This window comes from Sminthopsis crassicaudata, chromosome 3, assembly GCF_048593235.1.
Source record: "Sminthopsis crassicaudata isolate SCR6 chromosome 3, ASM4859323v1, whole genome shotgun sequence".
NCBI lineage: Eukaryota > Metazoa > Chordata > Mammalia > Dasyuromorphia > Dasyuridae > Sminthopsis > Sminthopsis crassicaudata.
Genome location: NC_133619.1, coordinates 643,033,770 through 643,058,001, shown reverse-complemented (window position 1 = coordinate 643,058,001; position 24,232 = coordinate 643,033,770). Strand labels below are relative to the sequence as shown.

At 37.0% G+C, this 24,232-nt stretch overlaps 1 protein-coding gene across 1 annotated transcript in view; it reads right to left on the bottom strand.

Annotated features, from left to right (window-relative positions):
- LOC141564537 (sulfotransferase 2A1-like) overlaps nucleotides 1-23,967 on the bottom strand; it is a 31,539-nt gene extending 7,572 nt beyond the window's left edge. The window contains exons 1-3 of the mRNA XM_074307113.1: nucleotides 23,688-23,967; nucleotides 6,669-6,923; nucleotides 4,205-4,413 (exon numbers count right to left, since the gene is read on the bottom strand). Coding sequence (XP_074163214.1) covers nucleotides 4,205-4,413; nucleotides 6,669-6,810 — 351 coding nt within the window. The 5' untranslated portion in view covers nucleotides 6,811-6,923; nucleotides 23,688-23,967. The remainder of the gene's footprint in view (nucleotides 1-4,204; nucleotides 4,414-6,668; nucleotides 6,924-23,687) is intronic.
- Nucleotides 23,968-24,232: the final 265 nt, after the last annotated feature.

Below are 24,232 nucleotides of genomic sequence, written 5' to 3'. Positions count from 1 at the left end.
ATGTGTGCACTCCTTTAAAGGTATGAACTAAGCACCTAGTTTCAAGTTCTGGCCCATAACACCATATGAAGGTCAAAATGTATACATGATTTATTCAAAGATGGTGATACTAGTAGGAAAGTAGAAGAGTATAGAATAATTTAATTGTCAAATCTGTGGAGAATGGAAGAATTTAACATGAAACAAGATATAGAGAGCATTACAAAATGTAAAATGCATAATTTTGACTCTATAAAAATGAAAAGTTTTTGCACAAAACCAATGCAACCAAAATTAGAAGAAAAACACAAAACTAGGATAAAAATTTATAATGAGTATCTATGATAAAGACCTCATTTGTCAAGTACATAGATAAATTTATAAGAATACTAGTAATTCCTCAGTTGGTAAATCGTCAGAGGATATGAACTGGCAGCTTTCAGCCAAACAAATCCAAACTATCTGTACTCATATAACTTCTAAATCACTACTGATTAGATAAATGCAAATTAAAACATCTCTGAGATGCCACCTGACATTGATCAGATTGTCTAATGTGACTAATAAGAAAATAATAAATTTAGGAGGCTATATGGGAAAACTAGGACACTAATACACTGGTACTAGAATTGTGAACTCATCCAACTATTCGGGAGAGCAATGTGGAACTATAGAATATAAAACTTTGCACCCTTTGATCTGACAGCGACATTATTTGGCCTGTATCCAACAGAGGTAACAAAGGGGAAATAATCTATTTGTACAAAATTATTTATAACAGGTCTTTTTGTGGTGGCTAAGAATTGGTAGGGGAATGCCTATGAATTGGGGAATGGTTGAACAAGATAGTACATCAGATTGTAATGGCATATTTAGAAAACTAGGAAAGATTTATGTGAAACAATAAAAATTGAAATGAGTAGAACCAAAAGAACATTATATACAGTCACAACAAAATAGTATGATGAACTGTTTCTCAGCAATATTATGATCCAAGATAATTATGAAGAACTCATGATAAAAATCATGAGAGAAATCTTTAGAGAAAGTACTAATGGTTAGTTTTTGCTTTTGTTGAGGCAATTGGGGTTAAGTGACTTGCCCACAATCTCACAGCTAAGAAGGCTCAAGTGTTTGAGAGCAGATTTGAACTCAGGTCCTCCTGACTTCAGGGCTGTTATTCTACCCACAGTGCCACCTAGTTGCCTCAGTGCTTTTTCAAAGCAGATTAAACATACTATTCCTCCATTCATTTCTTTTTTCATTCATTTCACCTTTATTTCCTTGGGAAAGCTGAGCTATGAGTGCATCTAGTGACAAAAAAGGGCTGATATTATAAAGATAAATATTGCTCAGGTTGCCCAAAAAACGAATTTAAGTTCAACTTTAAATTTAATTCAAGAACTACTAAACCTAACTTAAATTTAAATGATAATCAAAAGGGGGACATCTCTTTTGATATGTAAACAAACTTCTTCAGAGGATAATGAAAATTTTACAAAAACAGTGCAGGCCTAAAAGCAGCCATCAATGGAACGTAAGAGCCATGAACCAAATTAAGTTGGATATGGTCAGATAGGAGATAGAAAGATTAAACATCCACATCGTAGGCGTCAGTGAAATTAAATGGAAGGGAATGGCTGAATTTGATTCACATGATTACTACATATGCTACTGTGGATATCAAGTGATATTTGTTCAAATCTAAGACAAGCTCTTCAAGGTCACAGAAACACAAGCAAGTTCTCTAACCATTGATGCTAAAGAGAACAAAAATCACACTCATGAATGGATTGCAATATTAAAATAGGAAGTTTTAAAATAATTGGAATAACAGGCAAGGTTGGTTTGGGTACAGAAAATAAATCAGGGCAGAGACTAATAGAGTTTTGTCAAAATAACTTATTGATCATAGCAAACACTTCTTTTCAACAACCTAAAAAAATCCTCTACACATGAATATAGTCAATATAGATGGTCAATATAGAAATCTCATTGTTTATATATCGTGCATTCAAGCGTGGAGAAACGCTATGTAGTCAGTTAAAATAAAACCTAAAGCTGACCATGATTCAGATCCTGAACTTCTTGTAGCACAATTCAGATTTAAATGGAAAAAAGAGGGGGAAACCATCTGAACCTATAGGCATGAACTAATTTATATTATTTACGAACATGAAATGGAGGTTAATTGATAGATTAAAAGGATTAGAGCTGGTATACAGAGCGCCTAAAGATCTCTGGACAAAAGTTGCAAGTATTGTCTGGGAGGCAACCACAAAGACAAAGCATTCCAGATAAAAAGAAGTGTGAAAAAGCTAAATGGTTGTCTGCTGAAGTTTTACAAACAGCTGAGAGAAGAAGGTAAATTAAATATATGCCCAAATGAATGCAAAATTTCATAGAATACCAAGGAGACACAAGAAGGTTTTCTTACATGAGCAATGGAAAGATGAAGAAGAAAACAATAGTGTAGGATAGACAAGAGATTTCTTTAAGAAAATTAGAGATTTCAAGGGCAAGTTTCAATGGACAAGATAAAAGACAAAAATTGTAGGGGTTTAACAGGAGCAGAAGAGATTAAGAAAAGATGGTGAGAATGCACAAAAGAAGCAGACAAGAAATCTCTTACCATCACTGATAACCAGGATGGTGTGGCTACTGATCTAGAGCTAGACATTCTGGAGGATGAAGTCAAATGGGTCTTAGGAAGCCTCACTAAAAATAAGGCTAAGAGAAAAACTCTGGGAAGATGGTAGAGTAGGTCAGAACATTTCAAGCCCTCCAGATTTTTCCCACAAACAGAACAAATTTGTGCCTCAGAGTGAACATAGACTTCAGAAAAACAAAGACTTTTGAAGAATGGTGATTCTCCTGAGAACAGAAGTTGAGAAAAAAGTCCCCAGGATGAAGTTTAACTCAGATGAAGAGCAAACAGCTCCAGGCTAACTCAACAGAAATAGCAAGTGAAGAACCCTGGGGCTAAAGATTCAGTCAGAATCACAGGAACTTTCACCTCAAAGACAGTGTGGGAAATTAGGGCTTTGAGTACTGGAAGACCTAGGGAATTTCTGCTGATTAAGAATACCAGCAGCTGTGCGGCTGAGATAAGGCTCTGCAAAAGAAGAAACCAGCATATCCAGTGAGTAGTATAATTCTTTGAAATGTTTCTCTGCCCAGAGAGAATTTATAAAAGAACTCAAAAAAGAATTTGAAAATCAAATGTGAGACACTGAGAAGAAGAAAAGAAAACAAAACAAACCAAAAAAAAATCCAAGAAAAAACAAGAAGATTGTGGAAAAAAAGGTAACCATTTGAAAAAGGAGATAGTATCACAGATGAAAATAACTCTTTGAAAATTAAAATTAGGCAAGGGGAAGACAGTGAAGCTATAAGAGACCAGGAAATAACAAAATAAAATAGAAAAGGATGAAAAAAAAAATAGAACAGAATTTGAAATATTAGAAAAACAGATCTGGAGACCACATTAAGAAGAGAAAATATAAGAATAATTAGGCTACCTGAAAGCTGTGACCAAAAAGGAACCTTGACACAATAGTGCAAGAAATAATCAGATTATCCTTGAGTATAGAACATGAGGAGAAAGTAGAAATGGAGAAAATCCACTTACCATCTTAAAGGGATCCTTTCAGCCCCAATTAACCCTATCTGTCCCACCTCCTCATTGCTCCTGGCTTTCTCCTTTGGAGCAAGCATCAAACAAACAAACAAATAAAACCTAACCACTTGTATATATGTTGGCCCACTAGATATTGGAAGAAGAACTCTTCTGTCTCTCTGAGTCCCTTCCTACTACTAAATCATCAGGAAACCTTTCAATTCCTTTCAAATTTCCCCGTCTCCAATACAGTTTTCAGCATTTCTTCAAAGCTATATAAATCCTCTTCATGCTTCCATTTTCTTTCCTTTCCTTTCCCTTCTTTATCTCATGCTCTTGTTCTGAATGTTCTCCACATAACATTTATCCTCCCTTGCCAGAGGTAAAAGTGAGCAGTGACATAGTCATAAGGAACAAGCAGGAGAATTATGAGGCAGTGTGTAAATGTTGGAGAGCAAAGAGAAACCTCCATCTGCTTCCTCCCGTTCCTGAATTCCTATGAAATATGAACCAGAAATGTTGCTCCAGCCTCTCTCTGTCCCATCCTCCTTCCACCTCCTAGATATCTGTTTCTTTCTCTTTTAACTGGGGCCCGCATGTGCTCACCTTGGCCTTGCTGGTGAAATAGGACTTAGGGAAGAGATGGACTGGGAGATGGGAAGTGAAGAGACCGGAGTCTGTCCTGTTCTTGATCATTTCCATGGTATTTTTAAACTCGATCCAGGGAGAACGTTTCCAATAAGGGACAGATTTAACCCAAGTGGGGTCCCCTTTTGAGTAGATCAGGCTGAGGATGTGTATCATCCAGTGAGTTCCTGCATGGAATAAAAACAAAAGGTGGGTTAGGGTCTCATGATTATTTTATTCACAGAATCATAGGTAGGAGAGGCAGGAGAGATTTCACAGATTTCAGTCTTGCCCACATTTGAACAAGCCAGTGGAAAACTTCCACAGGAGGAGGGGAAAGGACTCCCAGCTCTACCTGAGAGAGTGCTACTTACTAAGTTGAGATGAAATTCAAATGTGCCTGGGGAGGTGGATGGCTACACCAAAGAGTCTATGGCGATTCCACCAGCATCTTTGGAGCACTTATGGGGTGCCAGACACTGTGCTGAAGAAGGCTGGGGATCAGAAGGAAAGAAAAACTCAGTCTCTTACCACAAGGGGCTCATAATCTAAGGTAAGAGGAGAAATGTGAATAACTGAGTTCATATCAGTGACATAGAGAATGGATGCAGGGGGATCTCAGAGAGGAAAGAGCAGGGAGTTGGGAGTTTCATGGAAAGTTTCCAGTAGAAGGTGATAATTGAGCTCAGTCCTGCAGGAAGCTAGGGAAGGTATAAGACCAAGATGAGGAAGGGGAACCTTCCAGGCATGGGGGAGCCGGCCAGCACAAAGTCTAGGCTCAGTGTACAGTGTGTCAGTGTATTGTGATCAGAGTTGGGAGACTTAAGCATGTGGTCCCAGAATTCAAGTTGTTCACTATAGTGGCGTGAGATGGACCAGACAGTGCAACTCTGTGAAACATCCCACTAGCTAGTCCTGCCTGGAAGTTTGCATGAGAGATGTAAGAGAGAAATAGGTATTATGGGAAAGGTCTATCCCTGGTGGGATTGAGAAGTTAAGACAGAGATTTCTGGGTCATAAAGAAGGAATAAGACTTCACCAGAAAGTTGAGGGGGGTTGTTTGATTGGTGGTTGTTGTTGTTGTTGTTGTTGTTTTTTTTCCTGAGCAACTGGGGTTAAGTGACTTGCCCAGGGTCACAGAGCTAGGAAGTATTGTGTCTGTTGTGACCAGATTTGAACTCAGGTTCTCCTGATTTCAAGGCTTGTGTTCTATCCACTGTGCCAGGTAAATGTCCCCAACTTTACCAGAGAAATGGGTATGGGAAGTGCATTCTGTGTTTTGAGTTCTGCATAAAGGAAGGTATGAGAGGAGGGCAGCAGGGAGCATTTCTAGGGCTGGGTCAGCAGGGCTGTAGCACAGCATATGTACAAGTGCTCCTTTGCCCTGTGGGTCTGAGGACTTGACTTGAGTTCTAATCCCAGTTGTATCATTTCCATGCAAGCTAGGGGACCTTCCAGAGACCTTGGAGTGTTGGAGTTAATGAAGCATTAGTTGTAGAGTCAGGAAGCCCTGGGTTGGAATGTTGCTTCTCCCAAAGTCATCTGCTGAAACATCAAATGCTGTCTGAGTTTTAAGTCTCTCTGGAGCATAATCCCTTTCCAGTCTTCTTACCAGTGACTCTTTCCCTGACTACCAGTGACACTGAGCTCTGGGAACAGGAGCATGAATCTGGCCTGGCCCTCCTGGGGTGCCTCAAACACTTCTTCCTTTAAAGAGGATTAGGACACATTCCTGAGGGACAAACATAAGCAAAGGGGGACCATGCTGTCAGGATTATGGGTCTTCTCTGTCTGTTTTTTGGTAGCTTTATGGCTCCTGGCCACCTTCTTTCCTTCTCAGACCGTGGTGTTGGTGTTCAGTTTTTGAAGTCTTATCTGATACTTTCTGACAGCATTTGGGGTTTTCTTGGCAAATATAGTGGAGTGGTTTGCTATCCATTCTCCAACTTATTTTACAGATGAGGAACCTGAAGCAAAGAGGATTTAATGATTTGTCCAGGAAAACAGAGCTAGGAAGTGTCTGAGTCCAGATTTGAACTCACAAAAATGAATCATTCTCATTCTACTGTACCTAAGTGCCTAAGACACTCTGTTTATATTTTGGGTTCTTAATTTGAGGTCCATGAATCTCCAGAAATATCTATAGAGATATTTCAGAGGATCCATGTAGTTGAGGGGGACAACTTTACAAGTTTAGCTTTCCATTTAATTATTTCAACATTTTATTCTCAAAAGGGATCTATGAGCTTCACCAAACTCCCTGCCAGAGAGACCAGGGTGCACCAAACCTAGGAATCTCTGGTCACCAATGAGAAGGCTGGGCTACCTGCAGTCTAAAGTCTCTTTGTTCTCCAAGGACTGACCTGGAATATAGAGGAACAGAAGAAAGCTCATCTCTTCTAGCCTCCTTCTCCATGTCCTGTTTCCTTCCCCTGCTCCTTACCTGACTTGGGGTAGGTCACTATCATGACATCTTCATCCTGAAGCTCAAACTCATCTTGCATTCTTTGAATATGTTCCACATCATGATAACTGGGAAGGAGAGGGACTCCCTTGAAAAAGACAAATTTTGTGGGGTTCTCCATGTAGGCAGTTGACTTCTAGTTAGCTGACAGCTTTCTCCTGGAACTTTGCAACTGCTCCTCCTGTTCCTGCTGCTGTTTTCTTGACTCTGTCCAAGCTCTAGTTAATTGCCCACCTGTTGAATAGCCAAAGGGTAGGTGAGAGGAATAAGAAGCATTGGAATGGGGTTTTCTGATATAAGAATTATCAAATCCAAGAACCCTTGGGTCTTTCTGGCAAGAAGTACATCTGAACATGGGCACATGGGGTGAGAACAACAAATATTAGCCGAACAAGACCATATCCTGAGTCATTTTCCATGGCATATATGCTTTTAAGGCTTTTTAAGGGATATCATGGAAAACAGAGGACAGATCTATTTGTTTTTGTTTTGAGAACAGAGTGGAAAATAAATGCAAAGGGTAATTGGGACTACATGTCCAGAAATATTTTCTAACAAGTATAATTATGTTTACAAGTTATTATTGAAAAGCAATATCAGCCAAGAATTTTTACAATAGAACAATTCCTGATAAGCTATAGCAAGAGCAGAAGTACAACCAATTCCCCATAACTGTACATATATTTCCCTCTAAAACCTTTATCCTTGGGGAGAGTTGGCTCCACTTTACCTGGAATAGTTCCCACCAGGTTCACTTCTGAATGTGGCAGAGCTGAAGGGTGAAGCCTTTGAACAACAGAAGCCCTTACATTCCCCTTATCTTGTTAGAGAGACCACCATACATTACCCAACCCATAATAAGCAACTCTGGACAAATGACAAACCCTCTGTCCTCTATTGAGTAATAACAAAGGCCAAGAAGACAGAAGCCACTGCTTTCCAAAAGTGGCCTTGTGAAGGACTGTTCTGGGGAATTTGGAGCTCTATAAAGCTATTGGTTGCTTCTTCTGATTATCCTCCTTCACTCAACCTTGTCTATAGCCAGAGACCTTCAGAAAAACATGGACTTTGCAGGAATAAAGGGAGAAATTGAAGAACCTTTTGCTTTAGGTCTCCTAGAATTGAATGCATCCCTGACAGGGTTTTATTCGTATAAGCAGACTGGGACTGTGAGCATTTCCTCTGAAAGGCTGGAGAACACTTCTTGGCATTTGTCTTTGACTGCTAAAGTGGGTTTGACACTCATTCACGCAGATATACGTGCATCTATCACTGAAAGCAAATCAAAGCCTCTTTCAAGAGTCTTTACCATGTATTACAAATTCCCTTGTCTGCATCTCAGGGCAAGCCACAGTTGTTTTTCTGTTTAATAGCAAAAGCAGTAAGTTACTGATCAATAATAATTTCTACTAAAACATTTCACTTGGTCATTTTTTTAAATTTGTTTAACATATTGTAATAGAAAAAAAAATCCATCATTAAAAATAAAGGAAATCATCATATTTTGGTAACATTTACATAAATGAATTATAGTTCAATCACAACCCAGAAGGGCATAGAAAGTAGTTGTCCTGGATAGATTAATGTGGGGCTTAAAGTCAGTCCTTAGGCCCAAAGGGGAAATCTGCCCCAAAGGGGCAGAATCTCTGCAGTATGCCACTGCTATTGGCACTAGGTAAAATTCAGGGCTCAGCCATCCAGAAGTCCTCTGGAGTCTTCCCACGGACCCCTAGAACTATGGGTAGAGGTGGGGGATTGGGGTGGAGGTTGGAAAATTTTTATTTCATTTCATTAACCTCTTATTGAAATTTTGCACTCTCAATGATTTCAAAATTGTGTTCTGATAAGGGGATTATAGAATTCAGCAAACTGTCTGCCAGAAGGTTCCATAACATGCCAGAGTATAAGAACCTTTGCCGTCCAAATCTTTTGAGATTCTCCATGCAGGCAGGTTTCTCCAGGATGGGTAACTGCTTTCTCTTGAATCCCCCCCATTCCACATGCCTATTCATTTTGAAGAGGGCAGAGTGGATTCATTAAGAAGGTTTAGAAGTTGGGGTGTTTGGTAAAATCATGAACAGAGTCAAGGAATCTGAATCTCTGAGGTTTTCTGGCACAAAGAACAGCTGGCCCTAAATACACAGGCTAAGAACAAAAAATATTAGCTCAATGATAACACTTCCCTTAATCAGTGCCCATGGCATGCATATGTCTTCAAAACTGCTGGAAGACTGCCTTGGAGGAGAGAGATGAGGCATGGCTATTTTGGTTCTAGGGGCAGAGTTGGAAAAGCTGATTTGGGCTGGGTGTCTGGAAAGACTTTCTAATGACTAGTATCCTGAGAAGACTTAACAAGAACAGAAGCAGAACCACATCCCCTTGAACTGTAAACACACTTTCCCCTCTGGAACCCTCAGCCTTGGGCAGAGTGGATTCAGGGTGTTTTTACTGCTGCTCTCATTTCCTCTGACCAGATTCGTTTGTGAATGGGTTTTAGCAACAGAAAGCCCTCTGTTCTGCCTCTCCTGCCAGAGGGACCATCTTGCATCATTTTGCACATAATAGGCAACACTAGACAAAGGACATTATATGATCCTATATCTTCTATTCAGTTGTAAAGAGGACCAGGGAAAAGGCATACCATTGCTTTTATAAAGTGATTTAGATTTCCATTTCAGATAAAGAAATTGAATACATCATATATAAGCTTTTAAAAAAAAAACAACGACAACACTAGGGCTAGGTAGATTTACAAGTGGATTCTATCAAATGTTTAAAGGTCAACTACTTCCAATAATAAATAAAATATGCGGAATAAAATGCAAAAAAGGAATCTACCAAACTTGTTTTGTAAAACAATTATCATACTGCTATTCAAAACAGGAAGAGTAAACATACAGAAAGAAAACTGTGGGCCAAGTTCACTAACAAACATGGATGCAAAAATCTTAAATAAAATAATACCTAAAAGATTAAAACAATACATAATAAATGGGATTCATACCAGCAATGCAGATATGGTTTACTATAAGCCAATTATTAACATAATTAAGTATATCAATAATAAAAGTGAAAAAGTATGATTATCTCAACAGATGCAGAAAATGTTTTAATAAAGTACAATGTATAAATTATTTTTAAAAACCCTTGAAAATATTGATATAAGTGGATTTTTTTCTTAAATTGATTAAAAAAATCCAACCATCTAAAACCATTATCTAGTATTATTTGTAAAGAAATTAGGCAAAGAAATCTTCCCAGTATGATCAGGTATGAAACAAAAATACTCATTGCCACCAATATTGTATTGGAATTCCTAGCAATAGCAATAAGAAAAAAAAGACATAAAAGAGATCTGAATAGAAAACAAAGTGATAAAACTTGCTTTCTTTATAGATGATATGGTGTATTTGGAAAATCCCAAAGACTCAACTGATGAGAGTTAGGTAAGGGGTAACCTCTTTGGGTTTGGCAGAAGGATACATAGTTAAATGCAGTCTAGTGATGGCACAGAGTCCCCTGTAAAGGGATTTACAGACCCAAAAACCTAGATTGATTAAAAAAAAAAGGTTTATTGTAGTAGTTTGGAAGTAAGGGTAAAGGTAGAAAGACGCCAGGGCCAGAGGTGGTGCCAGGCAGACAGGAACCTTTGCACAGTCAGTGTAAGGACATCATGTTTAAGTCTCCAGGGTTCCCTTTTTATAATGGGGGCTCTTGGTGATCTTGAAGGTGGGTGGAATCCCAGGCTGCTGGCAGTTTTGGCCAGGGTTAGCATTGAATAGAATTCAATGGGTTTTTAGATAAGGAAGAAGCTATTTGTGAGGTTTGGGGAAACTTGAGCAGATAGTGGAAGGCTGGGAAAGCCCAAGTTAGCTCAGATCTGGTGGGGGCTGGGAAAGCTCAAGTTCATTGGAATTCAAAAGAGTGCTTTTGTAATAGGTAATGGAGATAAACTGAAACCTTTCCCAGTAAGATCAGAAGTGAAACAAGGTAGCCCACTATCACCATTACTATTCAATATTGTGTTGGAAATGCTAGCCTCAGTGATAAGAGCTGAGAAAGAGATTAAAGGAATAAGAGTAGGTAATGAGGAAATCAAACTATCACTCTTTGCAGATGATATGATGGTATACTTAGAGAACCCCAGAGATTCTAATAAAAAGTTACGAGAAATAATTCACAACTTTAGCAAAGTTGCTAGATACAAAATAAATCCACATGAATCCTCAGCATTTTTATACATCACCAACAGAATGCAACAGCAAGAGATACAAAGAAAAATTCCATTCAAAACAACTGTCAAGAGTATAAAATATTTGGGAATCCATCTACCAAAGAAAAGTCAGGAATTATATGAGCAAAATTACGAAACACTTGCCACAAAAATAAAGTCAGATTTAAATAATTGGAAAGATATTAAGTGCTCTTCGATAGGCCAAGTGAATATAATAAAGATGATAATACTCCCCAAACTAATCTATGTATTTAGTGCTATACCAATCAGACTCCCATGAAACTATTTTAATGACCTAGAAAAAACAACAACAAAATTCATATGGAAGAATAAAGGTCAAGAATTTCAAGGGAATTAATGAAAAAAAAGTCAGATGAATGTGGTCTAGCTATACCTGATAAAAACTATATTATAAAGCAGTAGTCATCAAAACCAGTTGATATTGGCTAAGAAATAGACTAGTCGATCAGTGGAACAGATTAGGTACACAGGACAAAATAGGGTACAACTATAGCAATCTAGTGTTTGACAAACCCAAAGATACCAACATTTGGGATAAGAATTCATTACTTGAAAAAAAGTGTTAGGAAAACTGGAAATTAGTATAACAGAAATTAGATATGGACCCACATTTAACACCATATACCAAGATAAGATCAAAATGGGTCCAGGATTTAGGCATAAAGAATGAGATCATAAATCGATTAGAGGAACAGAGGATTGTTTACCTCTCAGACCTGTGCAGGAGAGCAAATGAGAACAAGAGATCATTATTGATCACAAAATAGAAGATTTTGACTACATCAAATTAAAAAAAATTTTGTACAAATAAAACTAATGCAAACAAGATTAGAAGGGAAGTAACAAATTGGGAAAATATTTTTAAAGTTAAAGATTCTGATAAAGGCCTCATTTCCAAAATATATAGAGAACTGACTCTAATTTATAAGAAATCAAACCATTCTCCAATTGATAAATGGTCAAAGGATATGAACAGACAATTCTCAGAGGAAGAAATTGAAACTATATCTACTCATATGAAAGAGTGTTCCAAATCATTATGATCAGAGAAATGCCAATTAAGACAACTCTGAGATACTACTACATACCTGTCAGATTGGCTAAGATGAAAGGAAAAGATAATGATGAATGTTGGAGGGGATGTGGGAAAACGAAGGCACTAATGCATTGTTGGTGCATTTGTGAAAGAATCCAGCCATTCTGGAGAGCAATCTGGAACTATGCCCAACAACTTATCAAACTGTGCATACCCTTTGATCCAGCAGTGCTACTACTGGGCTTATATTCTAAAGAAATACTAAAGAAGGGAAAGGGACCTGTATGTGCCAAAATGTTTGCGGCAACTCTTTTTGTAGTGGCTAGAAACTGGAAAATGAATGAATGTCCATCCATTGGAGAATGCTTGGGTAAATTGTGGTATATGAATGTTATGGAATATTATTGCTCTGTAATAAATGACCAGCAGGATAAATACAGAGAGGGTTGGAGAGACTTACATGAACTGATGCTGAGTGAAATGAGCAGAACCAGGAGATCACTATACAACTTCAACAACAATACTGGATGACGATATATTCTGATTGAAGTGAATATCTTCAACATAAAGAAGATCCAATTCACTTCCAGTTGATCAATGATGGACAGAAACAGCTACACCCAGAGAAGGAACACTGGGAATTGAATGTAAACTGTTTGCACTACTGTTTCTACCCAGGTTACTTATACCTTCGAAATCCAATTCTTACCATACAACAAGAAAATTGGATTTACACACATATATTGTATCTAGGTTATATTGTAACACATTTAATATGTATGTGATTGCCTGTCATCTAGGAGAGAGAGTAGAGGGAGGGAGGGGAAAATTTGGAAAAATGAATACAAGGGATAATGTCGTAAAAAAAAAAAATTACTCATGCATATGTACTGTCAAAAAATTATAATTATAAAATTAATTTTAAAAATATGAGCTTGAATTATTAAAAAAAAAAAAAAGAGTGCTTTTTACCAGGACTTGTGAATCAAAGATCCTAGCTTCTTTAGCCATGGGGGAGTGGGGGTTGGGAATCAAAAAGGAATCTTAAAGGTATCTCAACCCATATCACAACTAAAAAGTTAGTGGAAACAATAACTTTAGGAAAGTAGCAGGATGTGAAGCAAATCCACACAATTCATCAGCATTCCCATGTATCACAAACAAAACTCTGCAAGAAGAAATAGTAAGAAATATCCCATTTCAAATAGCTCAAGATAATATAAACTACCTGGGAGTATATGCACAATGAAGTGTAAAATGAATAGTTGTACCTACATTCAATTAAAAAGGGATTGTACAAATAAAAGAAATATAGCCAAGATCAGAAGGAAAGCCAAAAATTGGGAGGAAGAATTTTATAGACAGTTCTCAGAAAAAAAGGTGTCATATATGCCAAAAGAAATGTAAGAAGTATATAAATAAATTATATAAAAAACTTTTTATACAAACAAAATCAACTATAAATTGGAGAGATATTAAATGTTCATGGATAGACAGAAGCAATATAATAAAAATGATAATTTTACCCAAACTAATTTATAAATTCAATGCCATCCTAATCAAATTACCAAAAAATTATTTTACTGAATTAGAAAAAGTAACAAAATTCATTTGTAAGAACAGTCAAGAATATCAAAGGAATTTTTTTTTTTAATGTAAGGAGGGAAGTTTAGTAGTACTAGTATCTTATCAAGCAATAATTGTAAAAACTATCAGGTAGTATTAAGAAATAGGAAGGCAGATCAATGACAGAAAGTAGAAACAATTTATAGCAGCAAATAAATATAGTAATTAGTAATTGAAAAAAATGTGAAAACTTAAGATTTTGGGATAAGAAGTTATTTTCTGATAAAAATTTTTGAGAAAAATGAAAATCAATATGGCATAGTAATGGGCACAGACCATTGTCTTACTCCATTTACCTAGATAAGATTAAAATGCATATATAATCTAGTTACAAAGAGATATATTATCAGAAAATTTGAATACTGAAACATGTCACTTACAAAACTTATATATAGGCAATAATTTATGAATAAATAAGAGAGAGGAAACACAATCAAGTGTAAAATGAATAGTTGTACTTACATTCAATTAAAAAGGGATTGTACAAATAAAAGAAATGTAGCCAAGATCAGAAGTAAAGCCAAAATTGGGAGGAGAAATTTTATAGGCAGTTCTCAGAAAAAAAGGTTTCACATATCAAATATACATAAATATATATATAGTATACATATATATAAAACATTGTCAAATCTATATGAATATGAGTCACTATCCATCCAACTGATAGATGGTTAGAGGATATGAACAGGCAGTTTTCTATTCTAGAATCACATTTATGAGCCTATGAAAAAATATCTAAATCATTGATTAGAAAAATTCAAATTAAAACAACTTTGAGATGTCATTATAGAACAACAAGATTTGCTAAAATGATTGAAGGGAAAAGCAACAAGTGTTGGAGGGAATGTGGAAAAATTGGGATGTTAACTCATTTTTGATGAAATTGTGAAGTGATTTAATCATTCTGCAGAGCAATGTAAAATTTTACTCAGAATTATTAAATTCCCTTTGATCGACAATACCACTGCTTGGTGTATTTTTTCAAATGATCAGGAAAAAAGGAAAAGATCCTATATCTTCTAAACTATTTAGAGTAGCTCTTTGTGTGGTGCAAAGAACTGGAATTTGCAGACACCTATCAATTGGGAAATGATTGAAGAAGTTGTGGTATATTATTGTAATGGAATACTACTGTGCTATAAGAAATGATGAACTCAGAGATCTTAGGAAAAAAAAAAGGTAGACTTGCATCAAATAATTAAGAGCAAAGGGAGCAGAACCAAAATAATTTTGCATACAGGAACAGCGATTCTGTTTTAAGAGCAACTTTGAAACTTATATGAACTGATGCAAAGTGAAATGAATGAGCAAAAGCAGAAGATTACACCCAGAAATAACAATATTGTGTGATGATGAACTGTGAATAATTCAGCTATTCTCAGCCATACAGTGATCCAAGACAATTCGTTAGGCCTTATGATAAAACACATGATCTATTGTCAGAAAGAGAATTGATAGAGCCTGGATACAGATCTAAGTTATTTTTTCTTTATGATCTTTATTTTCCTTTGGTTCCAAATTCTTTCCCTTTCTCTCTTTCTTCCCTCCTCATTGATAATGCATATGAGAAGTTACATAAAACTTGCTCATAGAAAGCATATTGCAAAAGAAAACATAGATCTTCTTCCCCAAAAAATAAGCATCAAGATAAATAGTTTTTCATTTATTTTTTTTGAACATTTTTAAAATTAGTTTTTATAAATATAACATTTTCTTTGACAGTACATATGTATAGGTAGTTGTTTTTTTTTTTTAACATTATCCCTTGTACTCCCTTCTGTTCCAAGTTTTTCCCCTCCTTCCCTCCACCCCCTCCCCTAGATGGCAGGCATTCCCATACATATTAAATATCTTATAGTATATCTTAGGTACAATATATATGTGCAGAACTGAATTTTGTTGCTGTTGTTGTTGCAAAGGAAGGATGGTATTCGCAAGGTAAAAATAATCTGGGAAGAGAAACAAAACAAAACAAAACAAAACAAAACAAAACAAAAGAAAACAAAACAAAACAAAACAAAACAAAAAGACAATGCTCACAGTTTACACTCATTTCCCAGTGTTCCTTTTCTGGATGTAGCTGATTCTGTCCATCATTGATCAATTGGAATTGGATTAGCTCTTCTCTATGTTGAAGATATCCACTTCTATCAGAATACATTCTCATACAATATCATTGTTGAAGTGCATAATGATCTCCTAGTTCTGCTCATTTCACTCAGCATCAATTGATATAAGTCTCTCCAAGTCTCTCTGTATTCCTCCTGTTGGTCATTTCTTACAGAACAATAATATTCCATAACATTCATATACCATAATTTACCCAACCATTCTCCAATAGATGGACATCCATTCATTTTCCAGTTTCTATCCATCATGAAAAGGGCTGGCACAAACATTTTGGTACATACAGGTCCCTTTCCCTTCTTTAGTATTTCTTTGGGATATAAGCCCAGTAGTAATATGGCTGGGTCAAAGGGTATGCACATTTTGATAACTTTTTGGGTATAATTCCAGATTGCAATCCAGAATGGTTGGAATTTTTCAAAACTCCACCAACAATGCATCAGTGTCCCAGTTTTCCCAGAGCCCCTCCAACATTCATCGTTACTTGTTCCTGTCATCTTAGCCAATCTGACAGGTGTGTAATGATATCTCAGAGTCGTCTTAATTTGCATTTCTCTGATCAATAGTGATTTGGAACACTTTCATATGAGTGGAAATAGCTTTAATTTCATCATCTGAAAATTGTCTGTTCATATCATTTGACCATTTATCAATTGGAGAATGGCTTGATTTCTTATAAATTAAAGTAAGTTCTCTGTATATTTTGGAGATGAGGCCTTTATCAGAACTTTTAACTGTAAAAATGTTTTCCCAATTTGTTACTTCCCTTCTAATCTTGTTTGCATTAGTTTTGTTTGTGCAGAAACTTTAATTTGGTGCAATCAAAATTTTCTATTTTGTGATCAATAATGGTCTCTAGTTCTCCCTTGGACAAAAATTCCTTCCTCCTCCACAAGTCTGAGAGGTAAACCATCCCATGTTCCTCCAATTTATTTATGATTTCATTCTTTATGCCTAAATCTTGGACCCATTTTGATCTTATCTTAGTGTGTGGTGTTAAATGTGGGTGCATGCCTAGTTTCTGCCATACTAATTTCCAATTTTCCCAGCAGTTTTTGTCAAATAATGAATTCTTATCCCAAAATTTGGGATATTTGGGTTCATCAAACACTAGATTGCTATTTTTATTCACTATCTTGCCCTGTGAACCTAACCTATGCCACTGGTCAACTAGTCTATTTCTTAGCCAATACCAAATGGTTTTGGTGACTGTTGCTTTATAATGTAGTTCTAGATCAGGTACAGCTAGACCACCTTCATTTAATTTTTTTTCATTACTTCCCTTGAAATTCTCGACCTTTTGTTCTTCCATATGAATTCTGTTGTTATTTTTTCTAGGTCATTAAAATATTTTCTTGGGAGTCTGATTGGTATAGCACTAAATAAATAGATTAGTTTAGGGAGTATTGCCATCTTAATTATATTCGCTCGGCCTATCCAAGAGCACTGAATATCTTTCCAGTTATTTAAATCTGACTTTATTTTTGTGGCAAGTGTTTTGTAATTTTACTCATATAATTCCTGACTTTCCTTTGGTAGATATATTCCTAAATAGTTTATACTATCGACCGTTATTTTGAATGGAATTTTTCTTTGTATCTCTTGCTGTTGGATTGTGTTGGTAATGTATAAAAATGGTGAAGATTTATGTGGATTTATTTTGTATCCTGCCACTTTGCTAAAACTCTGAATTATTTCTAATAGCTTTTTAGCAGAGTCTTTGGGGTTCTCTAAGTATAACATCATGTCATCTGCAAAGAGTGATAATTTGATTTCCTCTTTTCCTACTCTAATTCCTTGAATCTCTTTCTTGGCTCTTACTGCTGAGGCTAGAGTTTCTAGTACTATATTGAATAGTAATGGTGATAGTGGGCAACCTTGTTTCACTCCTGATCTTACTGGGAAAGGTTCTAGTTTATCGCCATTACATATGATGTTTACTGAAGGTTTTAAATATATGCTCCTTATTATTTTAAGGAATAGTCCATTTATTCCTATACTCTCAAGCGTTTTTAGTAGGAATGGATGTTGGATTTTATCAAATGCTTTTTCTGCATCTATTGATATGATCATATGGTTTTTATTAATTTGATTATTAATATGGCCAATTATACTAATAGTTTTCCTAATATTAAACCAGCCCTGCATTCCTGGTATAAATCCCACTTGGTCATAGTGTATTATCCTGGGGATGATTTTCTGAAGTCTTTTTGCTAATATCTTATTTAAGATTTTAGCATCAATATTCATTAAGGAAATTGGTCTATAGTTTTCTTTCTCAGTTTTTGATCTACCTGGTTTAGGTATCAGTACCATGTCTGTGTCATAAAAGGAATTTGGTAGGACTCCTTCAATCCCTATTTTTTTCAAATAGTTTATATAGCTTTGGAGTTAGTTGTTCTTTAAATGTTTGGTAGAATTCACATGTAAATCCATCTGGTCCTGGGGATTTTTTCTTAGGAAGTTGGTTAATAGCTTGTTCTATTTCTTTTTCTGAGATGGGACTATTTAGGCTACTTACTTCTTCCTCTGTTAATCTGGGCAAGCTATATTTTTGAAGGTATTCTTCCATTTCATTGATTGGCATAAATTTGAGCAAAGTAGCTCCTAGCTATTGTTGTAATTTCCTCTTCATTAGTGGTGAGTTCTCCCTTTTCATTTACAAGACTAATTTAAGGGCCCTTTAAGTGGGCGGACACGGCACATCGCGATATTGAGGCCCAGAAGTAATTTCTGTGGATATTAGGACTGCCTTGTAGGTGGGATCCTGTCCATTTTGAGAGAGCTTCGTAATGGGTGACTCTCTTGCTGATAGGCTGTGTGTGTGACCTCACAGGCCCTTTATAAGCCCACTGCAGACAGCAGTCACTCTCTTTAACCTTGCGCTCTTCACCCTGGCTTCCTAGCCTGGGTGGCCAAGCCAAGATGGATAGCCAAAAGAGGTAAGTATTTTGGTAGTGAACATGTGGGTCTTCTGACCAGGTGTTCACTAGGAAACCAACAAGTCAGGGCATCAGTCAGGGCATTATGTGAGTAGGTATAATAAAGGCTTTTAAGATTACACGTGGCTGTTCTTGAGTGCGCTACCGGTTAGTAAACTATAGATTCAAGAGACTGTGGCCAGAGACCTTTGAAGGCCTCAGAGGAGGCGAGCCGGGTAGAGTTCACACTGCAAAGGTCACTGGTCAAAGGTACTCTGTTGGGCCTAGGACAGACTAGTAATTGTAACTGCCAGGAGAGCACGTTACAGACTAACAATTTGCTTTTTCTCTTTCCTTTTTTTAATCAGGTTTACTAAGGGTTTGTCTATTTTGTTGTTTTTTTTCATAGAACCAACTCTTAGTTTTATTAATTAATTCAATAGTTTTTTTACTTTCAATTTTATTAATCTCACCTTTTATTTTTTTGAATTTCAAGTTTTGTGTTTGTCTAGGGGTTTTAATTTGTTCCTTTCCTAGCAATTTTAGTTGTAAGCCCAATTTGTTGGCCCTCTCTTTCTCTATTTTATGCAAGTAGGCCTGTAGAGATATAAAACTTCCCCTTATTACTGCTTTGGCTGTATCCCACACATTTTGGTATGATGTCTCATTATTGTCATTTTCTTGGGTGAAGTTATTAATTATGTCTATGATTTGCTGTTTTACCCAATCATTCTTTAGTATAAGATTATTTAGTTTCCAATTATTTTTTGGTCTATTTTCCCCTGGCTTTTTGTTAAATGTAATTTTGACTGCATTGTGGTCTGAAAAGGATGCATTTACTATTTCTGCCTTACTGCATTTGATTTTGAGGTTTTTATGCCCTAGTATATGATCAATTTTTGTATAGGTTCCATAAACTGCTGAGAAGAAAGTATACTCCTTTCTGTCTCCATTTGGCTTTTGCCAAAGATCTATCATATCAAACTTTTCTAGTATTCTATTTACCTCTTTGACTTCTTTCTTATTTATTTTGTGGTTTGATTTATCTAATTCTGAGAGTGCAAGGTTGAGATCTCCTGCTATTATAGTTTTGCTATCTATTTCCTCTTGCAACTCTCTTAATTTCTCTTAAGAATTTAAATGCTGCACCACTTGGTGCATATATCTTTAATATTGTTACTGCTTCATTATTGATGCTACCCTTTAGCAGGATATAATGCCCTTCCTTATCTCTTTTAATTAGATCAAATTTTGTTTTTGCTTGATCTGAGATGAGGATGGCTACTCCTGCTTTTTTGGTTTTGCCTGAAGCATAGTAGATTCTGCTCCACCCTTTTACTTTTAGTTTGAATGTCTCACCCTGTTTCAGGTGTGTTTCCTATAAACAACATATAGTAGGATTCTGACTTATAATCCAGTCTGCTAACTGCTTCCTCTTTATGAGGCAGTTTGCCCCATTCACATTTATTTAGTCACATTTAGTCATTCTATATTGCTTGCCATCCTATTAACCCCTGCTTATGTTTTTCCCCTTTCCTTTCTTCTTACCCCCCTACCCAGTATTAAACTTGTGAACACCACTTGCTTTTCACAGCCCTCCCTTTTTAGGATCCCTCCCCCACCTTAAAGATCCTCCCCTTATTTTACCCCTTTTCCTCGAAATTTCTGTATTCCCTTCCCCTTAGCTTACTCCTTCCCTCTCACTTTTCAATGAAGTGGAAGAAGTTTCACCATAAATCGAATATGTCTATTGATACACACTAAGTTCATCTCTCTCCTTTCTTTCTCTCAGATATAAAAGGTTACCTTTGCCTCTTCGTGAGATGTAGTACCACCACTTTACACCTTTTTATGATATAATTTCCTTTCCACCTCTAGTTTCTAGGACAAATTATACATATGTTCTTTACATATTTTTATGGCAGAAGTATAGTTCTCAAGATTTCTTTTTACCTTTTTAGAAATCTCTTGAGTTCTGTATTTGAAGATCAAACCTTTTATGTAGGTCTGGTTTTTTCATCAAAAATAGATGGAATTCATTTATTTCATTAAATGTCCATCTTCTTCCCTGGAAAACAATGCTCATTTCTGCTGGGTACATTATTCTTGGCTGCATACCAAGTTCCTTAGCCTTTTGGAACATCATGTTCCAGGCCCTTCGTTCTTTTAATGTGGACACTGCTAGATCCGGGGTTATCCTTATTGTGGCTCCTCCATATCTGAATTGCTTTTTTCTAGCAGCTTCCAATATCTTTTCCTTTGTCTGATGATTCTTGAACTTGGCCACTATATTTCTTGGCGTTTTGATTTTAGGGTCCCTTTCAGTAGGTGAACGATGAATTTTTTCAATGTCTATTTTACCCTCTGTTTCCAGAACGTCTGGGCAGTTCTCTTTGATAATTTCCTCAAAAATGATGTCCAAGCTCTTTTTTTCCTCACATTTTTCAGGGAGTCCGATTATTCTCAAATTGTCTCTCCTGGATCTGTTTTCCAGGTCTGTTGTCTTTCTAGTAAGGTACTTGACATTCTTTTCAATTTCTCTGGTTTTCTTGACTACCTCTTTGTTTCTCCTTAAGTCATTCATTTCTACTTGTTACAGTCTAATTTTCAATGATGTATTTTCTTCACTCACTTTTTTTATATCTCTTTGTAATTGTCCAATTGAGTTTTTATCTTCTATGGAATTTTTTTCCATTTCATCCATTTTATTTTTTAGAGATCTGATTTCTTTGTCCAGCTCACTAATCCTGTTTTCCTTGGAGTTGTTTACCTTTTCTAATTCACTAATTTTGTTTCTCAATGATTTGATCTCTTTATTCACTCTGGATGACTTCTCCAGGCTATCTTTCCAAGCTTCCCTTTCATTTTCCCATTTCTCTTCTAGCTCTCTTGTGAGAGACTTTTTGATTTCCTCTATGAAACTCTTTTGTATTGAGGAGCAGTTCATATACCCCTTAGGGGATTCCTCTGTGGAAAGTCTGTTTTTAGTCTCCTCAGTATTTGAAGTCTGCTCTCTCCATACAGAAGCTGTCAATGGTTAGAGCCCTTTTGAATTTTTTGTTCATTTTGTCAAGAGCGGAATGGAAGAAAACAAATTGACAAGAGAAACAATTGGTCTGTTTTGCGGGGGCTGGGACTGGATGGTGTTAATGGGCTTCCTCTACAGACTGGGTGTTGAGCAGCAGAGAGCCACTAACAGAACAGTGATGGCTGGGCTGCATCTGCGATCTGAGGCTCTGAGAACGAGCTGAGTCACTCCAGGTGGGGGTTGGGGGTAGCCGGTTCTGAGAGTTGCTAGCTTTCCGGGGTTTTAATCTTCACCTCCGGTGTTTACACCCTCTTCCTACTCCTGGCTTGCTGCCAAGACAAAATATCCACACTGGGGAAAAAGTCCTTTAGCAGAAACAGCAGAGCTGTTTCACAGTCTGAGCTGTGTGAGCTGTCTGTCTCACTCTGGCTGCCTGCCCTCAGTCTGTGCCCAGTCTGTTCAACCCTCCCCCGAGCAAATACAGACCTTCTCTGGCGAATTTCAAGGATGTCTTCTCTTGGTGATTATTTGTGGGTTTCTTTTCTGGTCAAGCATTAACTCTGAGGCTTGTCATGAAGTAAGTCCTGAGAGAAAACATGGAGCTCAAGCAGCTGTCTGCCTCCACACCGCCATCTTAGCCAGAAGTCCATAGTTTTTCTTTTAAAAAAACTATCCTTCAACTTGTATTTAGACACAATCTGTTCTTTCTCTTGGTGTGAAGAGAAGTTTTCATCATAAGTCCTTCAGAGTAATCTTGGATTATTGTTTTGCTGAGAATAGTGAAGTCATTCGCAGCTGATCATCCCACAACTTTGCTATTACTATATATATAGTACATTTCACTGTGCTTGGGCTCATGGAGTGTTGAAAGCCGCAATGTCTAAGCTGATTGGCAAAGCCCAGCACTGAGATCAAATGTGCACAGCACTCATACAGGAGCATTTCCTTCTATGATTCTCATTAGTGGACCACTATTTCCTATATTAGTAATAATTGGCTTGATTACAGCACTAAATATTATCTTACAAAATCTGGTGACAAGGGGAATTTGGGCAAGTTAACTAGAAATGATTCCTCATGGATACTTCTGTCCTAATAAAACTAATCTCTCACGGAGACAACTGATAAAGGGGAGAACACCATGGAAAGCATTGTTACTATGGGTAGAGATCCAAAGGTCTAGGAAATAATGGTATTTACCAACTTAGACTCACAAAAGATCAGTATGCCTAGGAACCAAAAGATGATTAAAGTATAACTAGGAATTGCCCTAAATGCCTATGTGTATGGTTCCAAGTCAGGGAAATAGAGGAATCAAACAATCCATAGAATTGACAAAGAAGACATAAGTAAACTAACAAAATTCACTGACATTTAACCTTGCATAACATTTACCTTTTGTTATTAGCTTCACGTAATATAATCAAAAATTAACATTTTACCATAAAAAACTTATTCAAATACTACATGTCAAATGTAGTAACACATAAAGGCCAATAAATCAGACACATTTCTGAAGACTATGTTGACATAAAGAAATATATATGATCATGATCTAGTATAAAAATAAAGCCTGAAGGAACCTGAGAGAAGTGGGAGCATCACTTCCATCAATTCCTCACTCAAACTACCCCCTGACTCCTGTCTTCCCTTGACACTGACCCTATTCCTCCCTGCTCAGCTCCCTGGACCCCCTTGCCGAGGTTGGACCCCTACAATGGAGGCCTTTACAGGTTTTTCTGATAACGTCCTACTCATCATTTCCTCCAGAAAAATCTTTCATCATAATCAAATACCAGAATTTATTTAGCCATTCTCTAATTAATGGACATCCACTCAATTTTTAGTTTTTTGCTCTGAGAAAAGAGCTGATATGGCCAAGATGGCGGAGAAGAAACACACGACTCAGTGACCGTCCTCACTCCCTCGCAACCAATTAGATAAATTAAGTCTCAGAATTAGCTCAGGACTGATAGATACCACAAGGACTGGAAGCACGACTTACCAGCTGAAGAGAATCTGGAGTTTCAACAGGAAAGGTCAGTTCTCAGGGGAGGAATAAGAAAGACCAGCACAGACGGTGGGGTAGGGGCACACTGCGCCCATTGCGCTGGGAAGGGCTCTGGGATCAGAGAAGCCACTGAGGTAAAGGAATCTGGCACAGGCTGTTAGCTCTTCTCTGCTAATTATTTAGCAGTTCAGAAGAGAAAGCCAAAATATTTTAAAACTCAAATTAGATTTTCCCCGATCCTGGGGGTGACTCAGCAGACTCGGCACCAGGGGGTGTGGCCTCAGCTACCACCTGAGAATAGTTAAGAGATTGACAAGTGGGTGGATACGGCCCAAGGCAACACACACTGCCTAGCTTAGCTGGAGGGAGTGAAACTCAGCTCCAGGAAGTCCCAGAGAAGCAGAACCTTTGAACTAGGGACCACGGTTTCTGGCAGACACTTCCAGTTTGAGCACAGGGGCTTCTCACGTCACCTGCTGCAGACATCCACTCCCCACCCGGACACATAGGCTGGGCTTCGTGCTGTCTTCACTATTCTA